General features: G+C 43.0%; 1 protein-coding gene across 1 annotated transcript; it reads left to right on the plus strand.

The window, feature by feature from the left end:
* Window positions 1-13,663: 13,663 nt before the first annotated feature.
* On the plus strand, window positions 13,664-17,994 carry cyp1c2 (cytochrome P450, family 1, subfamily C, polypeptide 2). Its single transcript, XM_069917220.1, has one exon. It carries the CDS (start codon window positions 14,009-14,011, stop codon window positions 15,593-15,595), a length of 1,587 nt encoding a protein of 528 aa, XP_069773321.1. The 5' UTR covers window positions 13,664-14,008; the 3' UTR covers window positions 15,596-17,994.
* Window positions 17,995-19,786: the final 1,792 nt, after the last annotated feature.

Below are 19,786 nucleotides of genomic sequence, written 5' to 3' on the forward strand. Positions count from 1 at the left end.
CTGGCCCTGAGGTCGAAAGGCTAGCTCATCAACTATTGGCAAGAAGCCTTTCTTGAGGCACTCCATGCTATAAGGTCAACTCTTATGTACGGCTACCAATCAGACCCCTCAAAAAAACCTTTTTCTCCTTTCCTAGGAAATTGGCGACAGGTGTCTCCCTGCCAGTGTGGCTGGTGTCTCTGGGACCAGTACTCCTCCACAAACCCGAGGACCCACAAATCCGTCTCCCTGGTCGAGGAGGTGCACCTCCTCCATGAGAAACCAAATATATCTACGTCAGGTACTCCAATGGACATGAGGCCATTGTCTTGACCCAGGACCTGGGACCAGCAGGGGCCCATCCCCCCAATCTGGGCACACCTGGCTCATCCAGGACCCCACTGGAGCCGACACCCTCTCTCTCCCTCTCCACAGGGCCCCTCTCCCCGCAGACCCACCCTGGACCAACACCCCCACATTCCTGGACACCCCCACTCTGTCAGACCCCATCCCACCCACGCCTCTGGCCATCTGACCACCCCGGACCCATCTGACTTCAGGCAGCCTTGCCCCCACCGACCATTGACCAGGAGCCTGTCCTGCAATGGTCCCAGAGGCAAAGATGACCGCCAGACCACCTGAATGTGTTAATATGCTTTTGGACTACTCAGTACTGAGAACACCATCCCTCCCAATTACTCATTTTAAAGAGGGGGTTAATGTGGTGATACAATCACTACACTGGCTGTCCTACCAGCCTACTGCAGGGGGCAATCCCTGTACCTGCAGGTAGGCAACCTGGGAGGCTGGCCCCACCTGCCTGCTGTCAATCACCGGTCCATATAAAGACTCAAGCCAGCCTTCTTTGGTAGTCAGTCAAGCTCGTGGAGCCAGGAAGATACAGAGATCTTGTGTGTGACAGGTTTAAGCTGATTAAAGCCTGTTTTACAGTCTGAGCTTTGTATCTGAATTCTTCGCACAGCAGTGCTCACAGGACTGCAGCTCTTGTATGCAAGAGAGCTGCATCTGTAGCCCCTCCAATGTTGTCATCTACCTGATGAGTCTTCAACCTGGCTCCTGCCCTTTCTGAGCCTTGATCAAGTGTTTCCCTCAGCTAGTGACCCGATCATAACACAGACGTTAAACATGCACTTACCCACCATATAGAAACTTGGTGTCATCAGTGGTAGCGTGGGCTTGTAGTTTACCCCCTGACCATCTTAAAATGGTGAAATCATCTGCAGATCTGACAGCTGCTGGTCTTCTCCATTGAATATAGTTCCAAAAAAATCTCCTGGGGATTGGCGGCCTTGTGGTGATTATTGTGCCGTGAACAATTCCACTATGCCTGACTGATACAACATCCCCAATTTACAGACTCTTCAGCAAACCTGCATGGCAAACATGTATTTGAGCAAATAGATCTGGTCAGATTCCACTTGAGCCTTCTGATGTCACAAAGACCCCTTTCTGCATGTTTGAGTTTCTGCGAACGCCATTCAGTCTACAGAATGCAGCTCAGACATTCCAGTGGTTTATGGACCTTGCACTTGCTGGCCTTGATTTTGTGTTTGCTTATGTCAACGATATTCTGGTCGTGAGTGTGGATGAAGAGGAGCACAAGCACCACCTTATCTCATTGTATCAGAGGCTCGATGGTCAATCCCACTAAATGTGTTTTTGGCGCTGCTGATCTTATATTTTTGGGACAACATGGTATTTTATCCGATGAATCAAAAGTGCAAGAGATTTGAGAATTTCCTACACCCATTAAATTTGGCCAGTTGCAACATTTTTTTTAGGTATGATGAATTTTTATTTCCGATTCCTGCCAAATGCTGCAGCATCTCTGTTAATCCTAACTGAACCACTAAAAGGATCTGGTAAGTCCAGGTCTAAAAGACCAATAACTTTGGGAGATGATGCTGTGTGTGCTTTCAATGAGGTGAAATCTGTGCTTGCTAATGCCATGATGCTTGTACATCAAAAGTCAAATGACTTGCTCTCTCTTACCACAGATGCATCTGTCACTACTGTGGGAGCAGTGTTAAAACAACAAGTCTGTGGGCAATTGGAAACTCTGGCGTTTTCTTCAGACAAGTTGTCACCAGCTCAGAACTCTTGGCCAACTATCTTGCAGTGAAACATTTCCGCCTTTTATTGGAATGTCATCCTTTCACCATTTATACAGACCTCCAGCCTCTTATGCATTCTATGAGTACAAACACACATCTCTACTCACCCAGAGAGATTTGCCACTTGGACTTCATCCTACAATTTTCATTGGACATATGGCACATCTGAGGAAAAGCGAATGCCATGGCCAATGCCCTGTCCAGGTGCGACATTGACGCCTTACATACAACTACTGCCATCAAATTCAACACCATGGCTCATGCATGGCACACCAATCCCAATCTCATCTGGTATCACCGAATCAACTCTGGTCTCCATTTTCAAGATGTGACCCTGGATAAATTGGGTGAAAAGTTAGTTTGAGATTTTTTCCATAGGAAGGCCTAGGTCTTTGGTGCCACTGGCTCTGAGGTGGATGTTTTTGGGTCGCTTCACAATCTATTGCATCCTGGTAGAAGAGCATCAATCAAACTAGTTACAGTATGTTTTACCTGACCTTATGTTAAACGGGATGTTGGATTATGGGCAAGGACTTGCTTGCCATATCAACGCACTAAAGTCTCCAGACTTCCAAGCTGGGGGATTTTGTTTTCTGGATTCTCGTTTCCAGCACGTGCACCTAGAGGCCCGCTTCTGCCATCACAGGGATATACTTATCTGCTCACGTGTGAAGACCAGACTACCTGGTGGCAGGAGACCATTCCTATAAATGACATCTCCGTGGAGATGATCATTAGGGCTTTTGTGGATTGTTGGATTTGATATTTCAGTGTTCCAGTCACTATTACAATGGATCGAGGGTTTCAGTTTAAGTCACCGTTGTTTTGAGCTCTCACTGATCTTCTGGGCACTACCCTTATTCGCACTATGGCTTATCATCCCCAGGCAAATGGCCTCATTGAACATTTCATTGACAATTGAAGGCAGCATTAACAGCAGCTGGTAATACATCTATGTGAACGTTTGCCCATGGTTCTCCTTGGAGTGCGTACTGCTGTTAAGGCAGATCTTGGATATTCAGTGGCAGAGCTAGTATATGGCACTATATTAACTTTACCAGGTGAGTCCAAGCACAACACTCTATGATCCAGCTAGTTCTATTGATCGTCTTCTGGAAAACATGAGATTATCCAACCTACTCCTACGTGGCATGCCTTACCAGCAGTGTATGTGTTACAATGCTGTACTCATGTTCCTCTGGCATAATGCTGTTTGCAAACCACTTCAGCCATTTACAATGGTCCTATTCAGGATTTACGATGCCACTTGAAGACTTTTGTGTTCTAAAGGAATGGAAAAGCTGAAACAGTTTCCATTGACAGGTTGAAGCCAGCATATATCGATGGTCCATATTCTGCGTTGGAGCCAGAGTCCGAGGACTGTACATTGCTTGTCTTGCTCTATTGTATGAGGTCGGGCTGAACTGTCACCTTTCCAGACTGTTATGTAGTGGGACAGTTCCAATCAGTTGCCTCCTTGCATGGCTTGTCACAGTTGCATTCTTACCTTCGTCAGGAGGAGAGTGAGAGTGTCAGGATCATCCTTGTGGCAGTGAGCCAATAGAAGGCCAGAGGGGTTTAGTTGGGAGATGTTTGGGGAGTTGAAGATTGAATGTTGTCTCTAGTGAATAAAATCAACTTCATGGTGTGCTGAAAGAAATAAGTGAATGTACAGTATTCTTTATTTGTTTGTCAGATGTGGTAAATCAGTGCTGTTACAAGTTCAAGATATTAAATCAGGTAGAATATTATCTTTTTGACACATGAATTAGCTGTTGTGTGATGTTACTCGCACCAACCTATTCATCAACCATTTCTGTTTTGGGCTTCTGGAAATCAATACCTCAATTCTAAAGTTTGTAACATTGATTTTAAATCAAGTGTGGGATCAGCTCTGGCTATTGCTATCAGAATCTTAGTGGGATGTCAGCATTCCTCAGAGTTTAGCATCTTGCTCATGTCGATTTTTATTATTTCCACTGTTGAAGGGTGACCCTAAGCTCTGGGATTCCCCCACCAAACCTCTCTGCCCTTCAGCTGTTTCCATCCTTGAAGCTTCTTAAACTCAGTTCATTGCCTCAGCTCTTCATCATCTGTACCCACATCCCTGAAAAACGAGAATAATTTCTGTAAGAATTTGTGTTTGTATATCTATATTTGTTTGTGTGACTTTGTACCTGGCTGTATGTTTGTGTGCCTGCATTTGCCTTTGGTCTGTGAGTGTATGTATGTCTATTTGACAGTTTTTTGCATAAACTTACCTTCTTTGCCTGCATGTGCATATACTTGTGCATGTTTCTCTGTGTGTCTTCTCATTTGTCCTGAGACATGCATGTGTTTCTGTGTACAAAACTGTTTCAGCTGCATCCATGCATGTTTGCAGATCTCTGCATGTGATCACATATGCTTGTGTTTTTCAGTACACCTATGTTTTCATGTGCACATATGTGCACATACTAAAGAGTGCATGTGCTCGTGTGTGTAAGCACTGCTGTGTGAAGAATTCAGACACAAAGTCTACTGACTGTATAACAGGCTTTAATCAGTGTGTACACACCAGGTACCTTCTTGGCTCCACATGCCGCACTGACTCCCAAAGGGGCCGGCTCGAGTCTTTATACGGGATGGTGATTGACAGCGGGCAGGTGGGGCCAGCCTCCACTGCAGGTAGTGTCTTTGTGCATGGGCATTCTTGTACATTTTATATCTGTGTATGTGACAGTATTTTTGTGTTGACTGTAGGTAGATGCTTGTTTTTTCTCTCATGTGTCTGTATTTTTAAAAAATACATTAATTTATTAGGATTGAATCTGTCGTGATACTATTTATTGATGAAGAGTTCAAGCCCGAAATGTTGATGATGTCTCTTCACCTTGGCTACATAAAGACACTGCTTGACCTGTCGAGTTTCTCCAGCATTTGTGTGTTTTTTTACTTAATCACAGTGTCAACAGAATCCTGTGTTTTACCTCTTTATTGTGAGGGTGGCTGAATTCAATCCTTCCTTAAGCAACTCCGTGAATCATTCTCTCAGTGAGAGTTGGTGCCTCAAGCGAGGAAGTCATCTGGCTTGGACATGAAATCCTGATGGTGATATTGTTGATGAAAGATCTTTTGCTGACACCATCGAATACATTTAAGGTAATGAAATTGAATAGAAGAAAGAAAACTGCTCAAATTTCTCATTGTAGAAAATATCATACAGTTATGTAATAATCACTGGGTTATTGAGAAACTTAGTATTCCCACAAGTAATTTCTCTTCAGTTTTCCTTCTGGCCTTTCATGCTCGCCTTTTCAGTTAATGCTCTTGCTGTAAAACCCCTTGGAGATGCAGAAGTGACAGAAACTGGACAAACAACCATTTGATGCGATGAGCAGACACCGTGTTATCCCCGTGGAGAGAGATTGAGGTAATAGTACATGTGTGTGCATGTGTGTCTTTGCCAAGTTGCGGAGAAGCTGAACTGCGCAGGGACGAGACCAGCAGTCCAAGCTATCACTCAACTTCTCCACAGTCTTGGCAAGGCTGCTTCCACGTACACCATCCATTTCTGCCAAACTCCAATCCCATCTTACACATTATTCATTCCCAATTTGCAATCATGCTGTTCCTTTTATTTTAAATTCGATATTTCCCCCTCCCGTTAGTACACCTATGCATTGCTTTCCTGAACATTGATTTAAACTGCCTACTGGTGGAGAGTGGCGATGGTCTCGGGGTATCAGCCCCTCTCATTTTGTTTCTCTTTCTCTGTGGAGGCAATAGATTTCTTGGCATCTTCCTATCCTGATCAATTTCTGCTGACTTCTGCATCTTCCAGTTAGAATTTGGATCCCCTAGAGATTCAGGGCAACATATAATTGCTTTATGCCACAAACCACAAATAACTCAGGGCTCTCCTGCATACAGCCAGGCAGTACAGCCAAGTGCATAATCTTGCAGAAATTGCCACCACACAGGCACCAATTAGTTCACTTCAAGTAATACCAAGGAATAGCTGGGGTATGCATATTTCAAAAGCTAAGTGACCCAACATTCTCACCAAAATCCAGCCAAGCTGCTTCACTACAGTTACAACACTGGCATCCACTAGATAATGGGACATTTGCCTGTGCTTGTCAAGTCCACACAAAGAAGGGCAAACATAAGAATGTAAGAAATAAGATCTGGAATAGGAAATCCGGCCCATCTTGCCTGTGATCATTGCTGATTTGATGATAGGCACATCTCCATTTCTTCTCCATGAATTACCACCTTGTCATGGAGTAGAAGCTTGTTTGGTCCTGTGACCCTGAAAGTGATGCTGTCTGGAGCTATGCTCCTGGTAGGGTCACCCATGGTGAGGGTGAGGTCCCTGACAAAGAACAATCCAACCAAGTCCTCAACAGTGAATCCAATGGCTGTGAAGGGAGATGAAGGCTGCAATAAATCCATCAGCTCCAATTGTCATGGTTTTCATGCCATTGTAATTAGTTGGTTGATTGGTGAAGTATTGTGTGCTTCTTGGAATGCAACATCAAGCACACATTAAACAAATATATGCACAGACATCTTCACTCTGTTGGCCATCTCCACTTACCTGCCTTTTCCCCATATCCCTTCAAGCCCTTACTATGTAGAACTCTATCCAACCTTGTCTTAAATATATTTACCGATGTTTCCTCCACTGCTTCAATAGGCAGTGAATTCCACAGATTCACCACCCTAAGGGAAAAGTAGTTCCTCTTCATCTCTGTCCTAAATTTACTACCTGATTCTTGAGGCTATGTCCCCTAGTTCTGGACTTTCCTACCAATGGAAAAAACTTACCTATCTCAATCTTATCTATGCCTTTCATAATTTTATGCTTCTATAAGATCCCCGCTCGTTCATCTAAATTCCCACGATTAGCATCCCAGACAACTCAATCTCTCCTTCATTCCTGGAATCAACCTGATGAACCTCCTCTGGACTGCCTCCAAAGGAAGTACATCCTTCCTCAAGTAAAAAGACCAGAACTGCACGTAGTACTTCAGATGCGGTCTCACCAGTAGTTTGTACAGTGCAGCATACAGTGGCAGCATCACACATGAAGTATCAAGCTATTCCAATAGTAACATGTATTCAGTATCGTTAACAGTGTGGTTGTGGAAGCTTTGAAAAGGGTACAGAAAATATTCTACCAGGGTATTAGAGAAACCCAAAAGCTACAGATGCTGGAATCTTGAACAAGCAATGAAAAGCTGGGGGACCCAACGGATCAGGCCGCATCCATGGGTAGAAATAGTCTGTCAATATTTTGGGAAGAGACCCTTTATCAAGAGTAAAGTAAAAAGGGGGTGATATGAAGGGGTAGAGGAGCTGGGAAGGGGACAAAAAGTGATAAGGAATCAGATAAAAGCTGGGAGAGATGGAAAGACAATGAAGAGGGGCAATAGAAATATCCCCCTTCTTAATGGTTTATTTTCCTGTCTCTCTACCTCTTCTACCTTTTACTCAATACTCAGCCACTTTTTGGCAACTACCAAGTGTCCTTTCCCCTTCATTACAGTATACATAATATTACTCCATTTTCAATTTAGTCTTGATAAAGTCTTCTGACCCAAAACACTGACTGGCCATTTCTATCCACACAAACTGCATGACTAGTTGAGTTATTCCAGCTTATCACTATTTTACCAGGATTATTGTCTGGATAAGAGAGTGTGAGGAGATGTTGGGCAACCTTGGTTTGTTTTCTTTAGAGTGTCAGAAGCTGAGGGGAGATCTGATAAAAATAATAACATTTTAAGAAACATTTAATAAATACAGACTCAAAATCTTTTTTTTTGAGAGGAGGGGGGAGTTTAAGGGAGATGTGCATGGCAATTTTTCCCAGAGAATTGTAGGTGCCTGGAATTGGCTGCCAGGAATAGCACAGATATGTGAGCCAAAGGGCCTGTTCCTGTACTGTTCTATACATGATCTATACCCTGTATATAGGTTCTCCATTCAATGCAAACACTTACCTCACTAATGCTCAAACTGAGTTTCATCAGGATTTCCCATTCTGGACATTACAAAGATGAATCATGAACTGTGTCTGGAGAGAGCAGAGAAGAGTGATTGATGGGGTGCCATTCCAATGGGCTGCTTTAATAAAGATTATGTAGTTGATGGTGAAGGCTTCATTGACATAAGGACTTTGAGTATCACCTATATTTGATTAGGATGTCTCTTGTCGAAGATTGTCATTGCCTAACATTTTTGTGGCTTTATTGTTACTTGCTATTCATCATCTTACTCCTGAATGTAGTTAAAATCTTGTTTGCTCACCTAAATAGTTATGAATATATTTGAACATTCTGCAAACACCCCCACTTCTGATCTCATGATGGAGGAAAGTCAATGATGAAATAGAAATGATGAAATATCTCAGAACAAAGAAGTGGGACCATCCCATATTTGTCATTTCAGGGTGAAGATTAAAGCAATGTATTCAAGCTAGAGTCATATTGAGTATGGGTTAGGTTTGTAGAGTTCTATGACCTTGGATATTGTTGGGAAACCCCTTTTGCTAGTTCCACATATCTAGAATTAATCAGCCCCACTGATTGACATGAAGCCCACCATCATAAACATTCCTCCTTCCACTAGTGTGTAAGATTCACTCCAACTCACTGTGCAGCAATACCCATAATCCACAAGTGAGCATTATTAAAAAAACATGCCTCCTGCATACTTCAAACTGGTCCTCCTTACTTTTGATTCATTTTGCTCAACTCCCATTTCCTGACTCAAAGGAGGAAGAGAAGTAGGTGAGCACCCTGATACCTTCCCACACCTTGTATAAGTAATGAAGGTCTGGGTTACGTCATGATGAGGTTTCCAGATGAGTGTGCATGGTTCAACTTGATGCTGCTCCTTTTACAGCTAAGATCAGTAACTAAATTATTTTGTACCATCAAATGGAAAATGTTATATTGATTTTGTTTTGTGTCAATGAATTGTTTATTGTAAGATAACAGCATGAATCACATCCAAACCTGAGTAGAATGAAATGCCTTGTATTCCACTTTAAAACTTGCCCTATACCTAATCTCAATCACAGACTTGTGTTGCCCATTGCACCTTTTGAATATTTTTCGCATCAACTGTTACAGAGGCTGATTTACAAATGTTTGCCACTTTATGAAACACATTTGTCTTTCTGAAAGATCTTGAACTTGGAACTCTACTTCTCCCACAGATGCAGTCTGACCTACTGTGTGTTTCCAGTACTTCCTGTCTTTATTTCAGGATTTCGACATCTGTATTTTTCTGATTTTCAAAAAAAATTGATGTTTCAGATTACCCTTTTGTTTGGACACTACTGGCATTTTTCCAAACCTTGATGAAGGGCTCAAGCCCAAAACATCAGCTATGCAATTTTATCTTTGCTGTATAAGGGTCACTGACCTAATGAGTTTCTCCGGCTTTGTGTTTTCACTTCAACACAGACTTTCGTGTTTTACTTCATGTTTCAGATTCATTAGTTTTCATAATAATGGGTGATTGATTGGCTTGCCCAGGGTATGACAGTCAGCAAAGAGAGTAAATTCAGAGTGGTTATCCCACAGCATTATCTGTTTGTAATTTTCAGCCAAATCATCTTGCAGATATAGTACCAGATCAATGTTCTTTCCACACCTTTTTCTCAGTCTGATATTTACCCTGAATGCAAACAAGCTTCTCCCTTTCTGTAATGGTACAGTGCATTTCACAATCTCAGAATCTCCTGAAGCTCTTTACAGGCAAGAGAGTAATTTTTGAATTTCATCAACTTTCATTTGAACGTGAAAAGTGCAGCAGGTAATTTTCATACTGCAAACCCCCAACAGGTGAGTGATAAAATTCAGATTTATTTGTATTGATTTTCTGTTGAACTTTTGGTTAAGGGTTAAAAATTCAGAGTTTCTCTGTTCTTTTGAATTGAGTCTTGATACTTTTCATGTTTGGGAGTGCGACCAAGGTCAAAGTTCAACTGCAGAACACTTACACCATATAAGTGGGACATTCAATCCATTAAACCTCAACAGGCTCGATATCACAGCTATCCAGCTGGATCTGCTCCCTTGTACTCACACCAGAGGCTTGCAGATCCTTGGCTTTCAGATAATTATTCAGCCTCCTTTGAATATTACTATTAAATCTTCCTCTACTACAACAGAGATAAGGAGGAATTTCTTTATGCAGAGGGTGGTGATTATGTGAAACTCATTGCTGCAGATGGCTGTAGAAACTCTCATTTGGTTTATTTAAGACAGGGAAAGGCAAGTTTTTGATATCAAAGGTTACTGGGAGAAGGCAGGAGAACAATGTTGTAAAGGATTGTAAATGAACCATGATGAATTGGCAGGGCAGACATGGCCGAGTGGAGTAATTCTATTCCTATGTCTTATGGTCTTCTATTCTCCCTCACAGTGCATACCAGACCCAAGTCACTTTTCCAAAAAAACAATCATTTTACTTATGATTCTACTGTCGATTATCTTTTTTATTTGTCCCATGGTCATTGACAACCGTTTCTCACTGCCGACTCTACCTATACCATCCATAATTTTAAGAAAACTCCAACATATCCTCATTAAACTACCTTTGAGCAAGAAGGACAACCCCATCTTTTCCTCTCCCATCCTAGAATTAAAGTCCCTCATCCTGGAATCAGTTGGAAAAACTCTTCTGCACTATCTCCAAACCCTTCACATCTTTTCTAAAGTGAGGTGCCCAGAACTGTACACAATATTTGAGTTGTGGACCATTCATTATTTTATACAGATTCATCATGAGCTTCCTCTTTTTTATGTATTGAATGTCACTGCCACTTCCAACAAACTAAGTACATACATCCCAATACTGTATCTCTTTATTCTTGTACCCCTTTTACAATAATCACTTCTAGTTTATATTGCCTCCTTCTATTCATTCTTGACATCTTAACAAGCACCTTTTGGAAACCCCAGTGCACTGTCTCAACTGGATTTTTCTTAATGATCCTTGTTCTTAATCTTACTTCATCAAAACTCTTTTATCAAGTGTAAACCAGATAGAGGTGAGGGTTACCTTTCCTCCATAATTTACTTTGAAGAAAATATACCTGATAGTCAGAAGGATCAGGGAATTGAGTTAAGTACAGTCAGGATTACTAGAGAGAGAGTGTTTAGTAAGCTGAATGGACTAAAGATAGATAAGACTCCCGGACTGAATGAGGCGCACTCACAGTTTCTGATGGAGGTGGCTTTGGAGATTGGAATTGATTTTCCAGAAATCAATAGACTTCTGGAGGATTGGAAGGTACAAATGCAGTTCCGCTATTTAAATTAAGGAGGGAGGCAGAAAAAAGAAAATTATAGACCTATTAGTGTGACATTGGTAGTTGAAAAATTATTTGAGTCGATTTTTAAAGTCAAGGTTTTTCCTGACATGATAGGTCCAAGCCAGCATGGTTTCATGAAGGGAAGATCCTGCCTGACCAACCTATTGGAATTTTTTGAGAAAATCTCAAGTAGGATGGACAAGGGAGAGGCATTTGCATTTGGATTTTCAAAAGGCCTTTGATAAAGTGCCATATTAGAGGTGGCTTAATACGATGAGAGTCCATGGAATTACAGGAAAGATATTACATTGGGTGAAGCATTGGCTGATAGGCAGAAAGCAAAGGGTGGGAATAAAGGGATCCTGTTCTGGTTGGTTGCCGATTACCATTGGTGTTGGGCAGCTTCTTTATACAATGTATACTGATGATTTAGATTATGGATTGAATGGTTTTGTGGCTAAGTTTGCAGATGGCACCAAGATAGGTGGTGGAGTAGGAAGTGCTGAAGAAACCAAAAGGTTGCAGAGAGACTTGGGCAGATTAGGAGAGAAGGCAAAGAAATCGCAGATGAGATACAATGTTGAGAAATGTACGAGGAAGAGGAAATAAACAGACAGATTATTATTTGGATCGGGAGAAAATTCAAAATTTGGAAGTGCAGAGGGACTTGGGGGTTCTTGTGCAGGATAACTTAAAGGATCGGCAGTAAAGAAAGCAAATACTATGTGGGCATTCATTTTAAGATGAATCGTGTATACGAGTAAAGAGATGTTGACGAGACTCTATGGAGCATGGTGAGTATTGTGTGCAGTTTTGGCCCCTTATCTTAGAAGGGATATAATGATGTTGGAAAGAGTACAGATAAGATTTACCAGGATGATTCCTGGAATGCAAAGGCTAATATATGAGGAACGTTTAGCAGCTCTTGGACTGTATTCATTGGAGTACAGAAGAATGAGAGGGGATCTCATAGAAACATTTTGAATGCTGAAAGAATTGGACAGAGTAGATGTGAATGCTTTTTTTTTTGGTGGGTGAATCCAGGACTAGAGGGCACAACCTTAGAATTGGAAGATGACTATTTAAAACAGAGATGAGGAAAAATTTCTTTAGCCAGAGGGCCATGGATTTGTGGAATTTGTTACCACATCCAGCTGTGGAAGCCCGGTCATTGGGGTAGTTTAAGCAGGAGATTGATAGGTATCTAATTAGGGTATCAAGAGATAAGGGGAAAAGGCTGGACATTGGAACTAGATTGTGAAAACAGTTTAGCTCAGGGTGGATTTGCAGAGCAGACTCGATGGGGCAATGGCTTACTTCTGTTCCTTTATCTTGTGATCTTGATACAAATTATTTTTCTAGTCAACCTACCTTTGACCAAGTGACTACTACTCCTGTACCTGATATATCACTTGCCAATGCTAGATTCCCTCACTACCTTACTGCTACATCACTAAACCTTAGTGTTGAACTGGGTTTTGAATGCACTATCTTGTGACTCAGCCAGCAATAAAAAAAGTTTTTTTTTCACCCATGAATGATTGCTGATTCAGAGGAGGTTGATGTGTTTAAATAGAAGTTATTGCATTACAATTCTCTAAATAATTCCCTAGATGTGGTGTTGTGAGGACCTCTTCTAAACGGTTTCCCTGCAATTGTTTCTGGTTAATTTAGAAATGGATTACAAAGAGTCCTGAATGGCAAAATGGACTATTTCTTGCGCGATGAAAACACAGTGAAACGGATAATTCAGGATCCGATTGTCTCGAACTTGTGGTTTGGTCTCGAGTTCATTCATGCAGGAGGCGAACTGTTGCCGAGAGGACAGGGGGTTATGGATCCAGAGCTGGGGATCTGGTGGGCGGCCGGGGCCGGGGCCGGGGCCTGGAGTGCTTGTTTGTTTCCCATTCCTTTCAAACGCGCCTTGTCATTAGAAAAGTTATTATGCTGCCATGGAATGCATGAACAAACTGAAATGCCAGTGTTTAGGTATTACTAGGAGGGAAATCCAATAGGTTGAGAAACCGGCGAGACCGGTACTATCAGGGTCCTGCGGATGTCGGATGATAGGAGTTTCTCTGCATCTTGAACATGAAACATTTCCCCATCAATCACACATTTAAAGGCAGACGGTTGGATATCTCTGCACGGATTCCGCCGCTTTCGACTGAATTGGATTGGCGCCGCCTCTTTAAGAGTGGACAAGTCTCTCTCTTTTGGGTGGGCTGTTCGTTGTAAAAGCCGGTTTCCCAACGTGAAAACGGTTCATCCCCATTGGTTTGACATCACGAAGCCAGGATGAATGAGTGTGTGAAAGGGAGGAGAATCAGCAAGTGCCCGCACTCTTTAAATGCAAAGTGAAAAACGGGTCACATCTGAGAACAGCCGGGAGCACCGAGCGCGCTCAATGAGGGTCAACCCTCACTCTAGCTTCAGGCGTTAATCGCAGAGAGATCGCCAGTACCCCACCACCAACAGTTCAGGGTAACCGCAAGGATAGACACGAGTTGGAGAAGGTCATTTTGAGATAAGCCCTTTGTCAGCGCGGAAGATCTGAGTGAGGGAGGGAGAGGTGAGGATGGCAGGTGAAAGGCAGTCACCGGGCATGGGCAAGGACTGGAATGAACAGGTGCAGCCGTTCCTGCTGGTGTCTCTGATTCTGTTCGCTCTCCTGGAAGCGTGTAGGTGGCTGCGGCGCTGGCGAAAGCGTCCGCGCAGCCCCCCAGGACCTTTCGCCTGGCCATTGGTGGGCAATGTCATGCAGCTGGGCAAGTCTCCGCACCTGGCCTTCAGCAGGATGGCCAAGCGCTACGGTGACCTTTTCCAGATCCGACTGGGACGCCGAAACATCGTGGTGCTGAACGGCGAGGGAACCATCAGGGAGGCTCTGCTGCAAAACAGTGTCCAGTTCGCCGGGCGGCCCGACTTCGCCTCCTTCCGTTTGGTGTCCGGGGGTAAGAGCATGGCCTTTGGTCGGTACAGCCGGCAGTGGAATGCGCATCGACGCCTGGCGCAGTCCACCCTGCGCTCCTTCTCCACGTCCGACCACCAGACTCGTCTGCTACTGGAGCATCACGTCCAGGTAGAGGCTTGCCAACTACTGCAAGTCTTCCTGCGTCGAGGAGCCGGGGGTCGCCACTTCCAGCCCTATCCCGAGCTGACGGTGGCGGCCGCCAATGTGATGTGCGCCTTGTGTTTCGGGCGCCGCTACAGCCACGACGATCAAGAGTTCCGGCGGATCCTGAGCAGGAACGATCGCTTCAGTCGCACGGTGGGAGCCGGGAGCCTGGTGGATGTAATGCCTTGGCTCCAAGCTTTCCCCAACCCGGTGCGTAGCGTCTACCACGACTTCAAGCAGCTGAACCGCGAATTCTTCGAATTCGTCCGCTTCAAAGTAGACCAGCACCGCCGTACTTACAGCCCGGAAATCATCCGAGACATGAGCGACGCTTTCATTGAAGCGTTGGAAGGGGACAAGCCAGCAGAAGAAGGGCTCAGTCAGGAGCACGTCGAGGGCTCCGTCACCGACATTCTCGGAGCTAGTCAGGACACCACCTCCACCGCCCTGAGTTGGATCCTTTTTCACTTGATTCAGTTCCCGCACCTTCAGGCCAAACTCCAGAGGGACATCGACGAGGTAGTTGGCAGGGACCGTCTGCCTGCAGCTCAGGACAAAGATCGCCTTCCTTACCTGGAGGCTTTCCTCTACGAGATTATGAGGTTCACCAGCTTCGTGCCGATGACCATCCCGCACGCCACCACCTCGCCCGTGGACATCAATGGCTACCACATTCCCCAGGACACGGTGGTTTTCATTAATCAGTGGTCGGTCAACCACGACCGTGACAAGTGGAAAGATCCCAGCACCTTTGATCCCAGACGATTTCTGAATGCGGACGGCACTATCAACAGGGACCTAACGAACAGCGTTATGATCTTCTCGGCGGGCAAGAGAAGATGCATCGGAGAGCAGATGTCCAAGATTCAAACCTTTCTCTTCACCGCCATCCTAGTTCACCAGTGCACCTTCGAGGCGAACCCTTCGGAGAAGCTGAGTACGGACTGTGAGTACGGGCTGACTATCAAACCCATGCCTTTCACTATGCTGGTCCGACTGCGGGACAAGTTAATACCGGAGGCGGCGAGTCGGCAGAGAGCCCAGTGAAACGGCTGGCTATGGGACGGTTCACCCTCCCGACCACCAGCATGGAACGGACTCAGTGAACGCTAAAGTGTTTGATATGAGCGAAATACTTCCACTCGCAGCACTAACCGGCCCGCTTTTTAAAACCTAAGAGATTTCACGCTACTTCATGTCGACGCGCGTTTACACTTGGATTTCAGAAACAGGTAGTATAAAACCAATGTCACGATATTTCTGCCAATAATTGGACCCCAGTCGGTGTTGGCAGCTCTAAACACCTGTTCTACGACACGTGCTTTCGCCTCTCCCGATTTCCTAAAACTGGTAAAAAATAGTTTGAAGTGGCAATAAGGTTTCTGTATCAACTCACGCATCAAAACGGGTCCTGTACCAATAGGTTCTGCCGAGAATTTGTAGCTGATGGGTCATACTAATTTCGCTGGGAAAGTTGTTAGATTTCAGTAAACCTCTCTCTACCGCAGGCATGGACTGGCTGCAGGAAGAGATAAAGGAAGGGACCCAGAGCTGCCCAACCCCACCTCGATGCTTTCCATCTATTCTGAGAACAACTGACAAAACATTTGACACTTTTTTTTTGGCGGCGGGGAAGGGGTGGGGGGGAACAGTGATTGGAGCAAGCAGCACCCGAATTATATGAACAAAAAGAATGGGAACTTCAATGATGCAGATTTAAAGATGTTCAACCTTAAAATAAAACGCTAGGATCATAAATGCCCAGCGCAAGATAAACGTGTCTTAAAATAACAATAAATGCTGGAAATCTGAAATAACGATACTCAGCAGGACAGGCAGCATTTGAGGAGAAAGAAAAATTAATGTTTCAGGTCAATAACCTTTCATTAAACTATTCTGATTAAAGGTTATCGAGCTGAAATATCTTTCTCTCTTCCAGCGTCTCAAGTCCTGCGAGACGTGCGTGTAGTTTTTCTTTTCTTGCGAATAAGTAGAGGTCAGAAATTGCCTCTAAACCCCTAACTTCTACCAGCACTGGCTGAATCGTGACCTGAGCACCTCCGGACCTATCATTCAGCACGGAACTGGCACGTGCAGGAAGGACCGACCTTGGCCGTGCTCGGGTCAATTTCCAAAGAGTGCAATTTCACCTGTAATGATCACCAGTAAGCACCGTCAAGCACATTGGTCAATTTCTGTCGCTATTTCATAAAACTTAAATAGTTAATTTAAACATTTAAAGTTAATTTCTATTAAAAATTATATTCCTTGAGATATTTTAGTCGCTGGTAGAATGGATGCTTTTACTCAAGATGATTTGAACTGTGATGAACTTCAGTCGAAAAAAGTGCAGTTAAAGGGAAATCGGAATTCGGAACTTAGAATCTCTTGTCAAGAGGATGAAACTCCTTACATGGCAGGATCTATGCCTTTGTTCTGGGAATTTGGGGTGCAACTGTTTCAGATGGTAGAAATGAATTTGGATGTTTTTAAAGGGGAAGGTACGTCATTCCGTGCTGTGGTTATTTTTATTTGCACTCCTACTCAACTAATGATCTTTCATCTCCAATTTGCATCGCAGTTTTGGCTTCCCTAAAATTCGGATATAATTATTTTGATAATTTTCTGCATTTCTTTTTTTATGGCAGATTTCTTGTAGTGGAAACAATTTGATTAATATTTGGCATAACCTTTGAATGTTGAAGATAGTGATGGAAAAATGTGAGAAAGCTTTAGTGCAAAGAATTAATTTTCCAGCCAACTTAAGAAATGCTGTGGTTAACTATCAGCGAATGAAATGATCAGAACTCTGCTCAGGGGATGTAACATCTTTTTGTCTAAGCCAGTCTTTACTACAATCATCTTGAGTATCAGCAGCCACTGTGGATAGTATTAAAGAAGAAATAAAGGACCCCTGTCTTTTTTCTGTAGTATGCTTTGTGGATCTGTATAAATCCTTAAAAATCAACTTATATCCATTTATTAAGAAAAAGTGAGAAAACTAAAGTGGAACCAAAACATTCCACAGAAAGCACCCCCCCCCCCCCCCCTCCCAGCATCTGATATAATGTTTTTCTATGTCCATCCTTTGTCAAAACCCCATTTCTGGTCAACTAAAAAAAACAAAACTTTTTTTTCCAAATATTGATTGGCGTCAATGTTGATGGGCGTTGTGTATACTTGCAGCTTTTCTGATTCTCTCTCTCTCTCTCTCTCACACACACACACACACATTTCAATCACTGGGCTCTTTGAGCTCTATAGAATGCTGTGAAGTAAATTCAACAGCAATAGATCTAACAATTAGGATGTGAAGTCACAGGGGTTTTATAAAGTATCTTCAATGTCTCCTGAAACTGTTTAATTTGTGTTTTATTGTTCGACTTTGTGTATAATCACACTGCCTTTTGGGCATCAAATCAGATTAAATTGCTATGTATACAGTATGTTTCACTTAATTGTCACTGCATCTGACCATGTGTAAATTATTTTACTGAATGTATTCTACAGTATTACTATCACAGTGAACATTAATAATACAAGTATTTTTATATCACAATTTCAAGTGTGCATCTAAATTCCTTGTGGCTTTCCTGAACGGAGATATTTCTGGAGTAAACAGCAACAGTTTAACTTTAAAGGTTTGTTTTTCTATAACTTACTATAATCAGTATCATCTCCTGTTAGATGATTCACTGATTTCATGGGTCAAAAGTATGGTTTGCTGTGCCCAAAAGGATATGATTAGGTTCCTGCACATTACTTGACTTTAGCTGATATTACAATAGGCTAACATGAATCAAAGAGGATTCCTGCTTCTCATCACCAACCAAAGCTCTGTTTACTATCATTGATGTCCAGGCACAATTTGATCAAACTGATAGACAATTAAATTGCCCACAACTCACATCACCTACATTCTGACAATTGGTTTGAAAGGTTACATGTAAAGAGTAATTTCCGTTGAGGTTTGGATTTTTGTTAAATATTTATCCAGAATTTCTATCAATTAAGTGTCAGTTCAGAATGGAAGAAATCATACAGTTATCTTACACGGAACAGGCCCTTCATCCCTTCATGCTCATGCTGACTATCAGGCACTCATTTAGAAAGAGGTAATTTGATCCATCAAGTCTATGCTGGCTCAAATCCCAATTTCTGCTCGAATTTTTTCCTGGAACTTATTCTCCCCACGTTCCCATTGCTTCTGCTCAGATTCTACCACTTACCTATCCACCAGGGGCAAATTTATCCACCAAAGCACACATCTTTTGCAATGTAGGAGGAAACTGGAGCACCCACGAGAGATCCATGCAGACGCAGGAAGAATGTGCAAACTCCACATCAAGTATTGGAGGTCAAGATTGAACCTGAGTCACTGGAGTTGTGAGGCAGTGACACCGTAAAGATCAGAAAAGATGATCTGCTGAAATTTGGTAGCTGCTAAAGCTCATGTGACATGATGCATCTGAGATCATTCATTACTCCCACATTTTTGTAAAGCAGATTAGAACCCCCTCGAGTCCAGCCTGCATTTCCTCCACACTAGCACCTGATATAATCACATCTACTCTAATATCCCTTTTGTTGAAATATCCAACAGAAGGCAGCAACAGCCAACTCCAACATCAAGATGAAATGATTAAGAAATATGGATAACTCAAGGGAGCAACGTTTCTAATGCACTGCCCTAATCTGCTCTATGCCTCTCTTACCATATGCTGGCACACTAACCTCTTGCAGTAATGCACAGTCACAGAGAGTTTAAGATACAGCCCACACTCAGCCATGGACATATATCTGCAAATCCCTGTCATTTTATTCTGAGATTATTAGCTACAGTTTGGTCATTGTTTACCACAATGCTTAATATATTGGAATATTTGAAAACCTGTAACTTCTCCAGTATCTCTTTGCTTATCCATATACAATCCACTCCTTTTCTAAAACTTATTCTCTGTTCATAATGGAGCACAGACAGAGTAGCTTAAAGTCATGCAGTAACTCAACACGATCCCTTTGGTTCCATGATCTATGTGCTAAGACACATAGTGCTAACTCCTCTTCCACTGCCCGATTGATGATCTGGCCCTTACACCTTTAATAATCTTTGTTCTGCATCCTCAGCTACTCTGCTCCCCGTTTATAAATCTAAACCTGGACGATCTTCCCGTATTTTTAATCACTAAAATGGTTTTGTCATATTTTCGGAATTTTGTGAAACTTTGGTGTAACCCT

The sequence above is a fragment of the Narcine bancroftii genome, chromosome 2 (genome assembly GCF_036971445.1).
Source record: "Narcine bancroftii isolate sNarBan1 chromosome 2, sNarBan1.hap1, whole genome shotgun sequence".
Lineage (NCBI taxonomy): Eukaryota > Metazoa > Chordata > Chondrichthyes > Torpediniformes > Narcinidae > Narcine > Narcine bancroftii.

Coding starts and splice junctions, on each gene's coding strand:
- cyp1c2 (XM_069917220.1), top strand. CDS start 14,009: ATGGCAGGTGAAAGGCAGTCACCGGGCATGGGCAAGGACTGGAATGAA.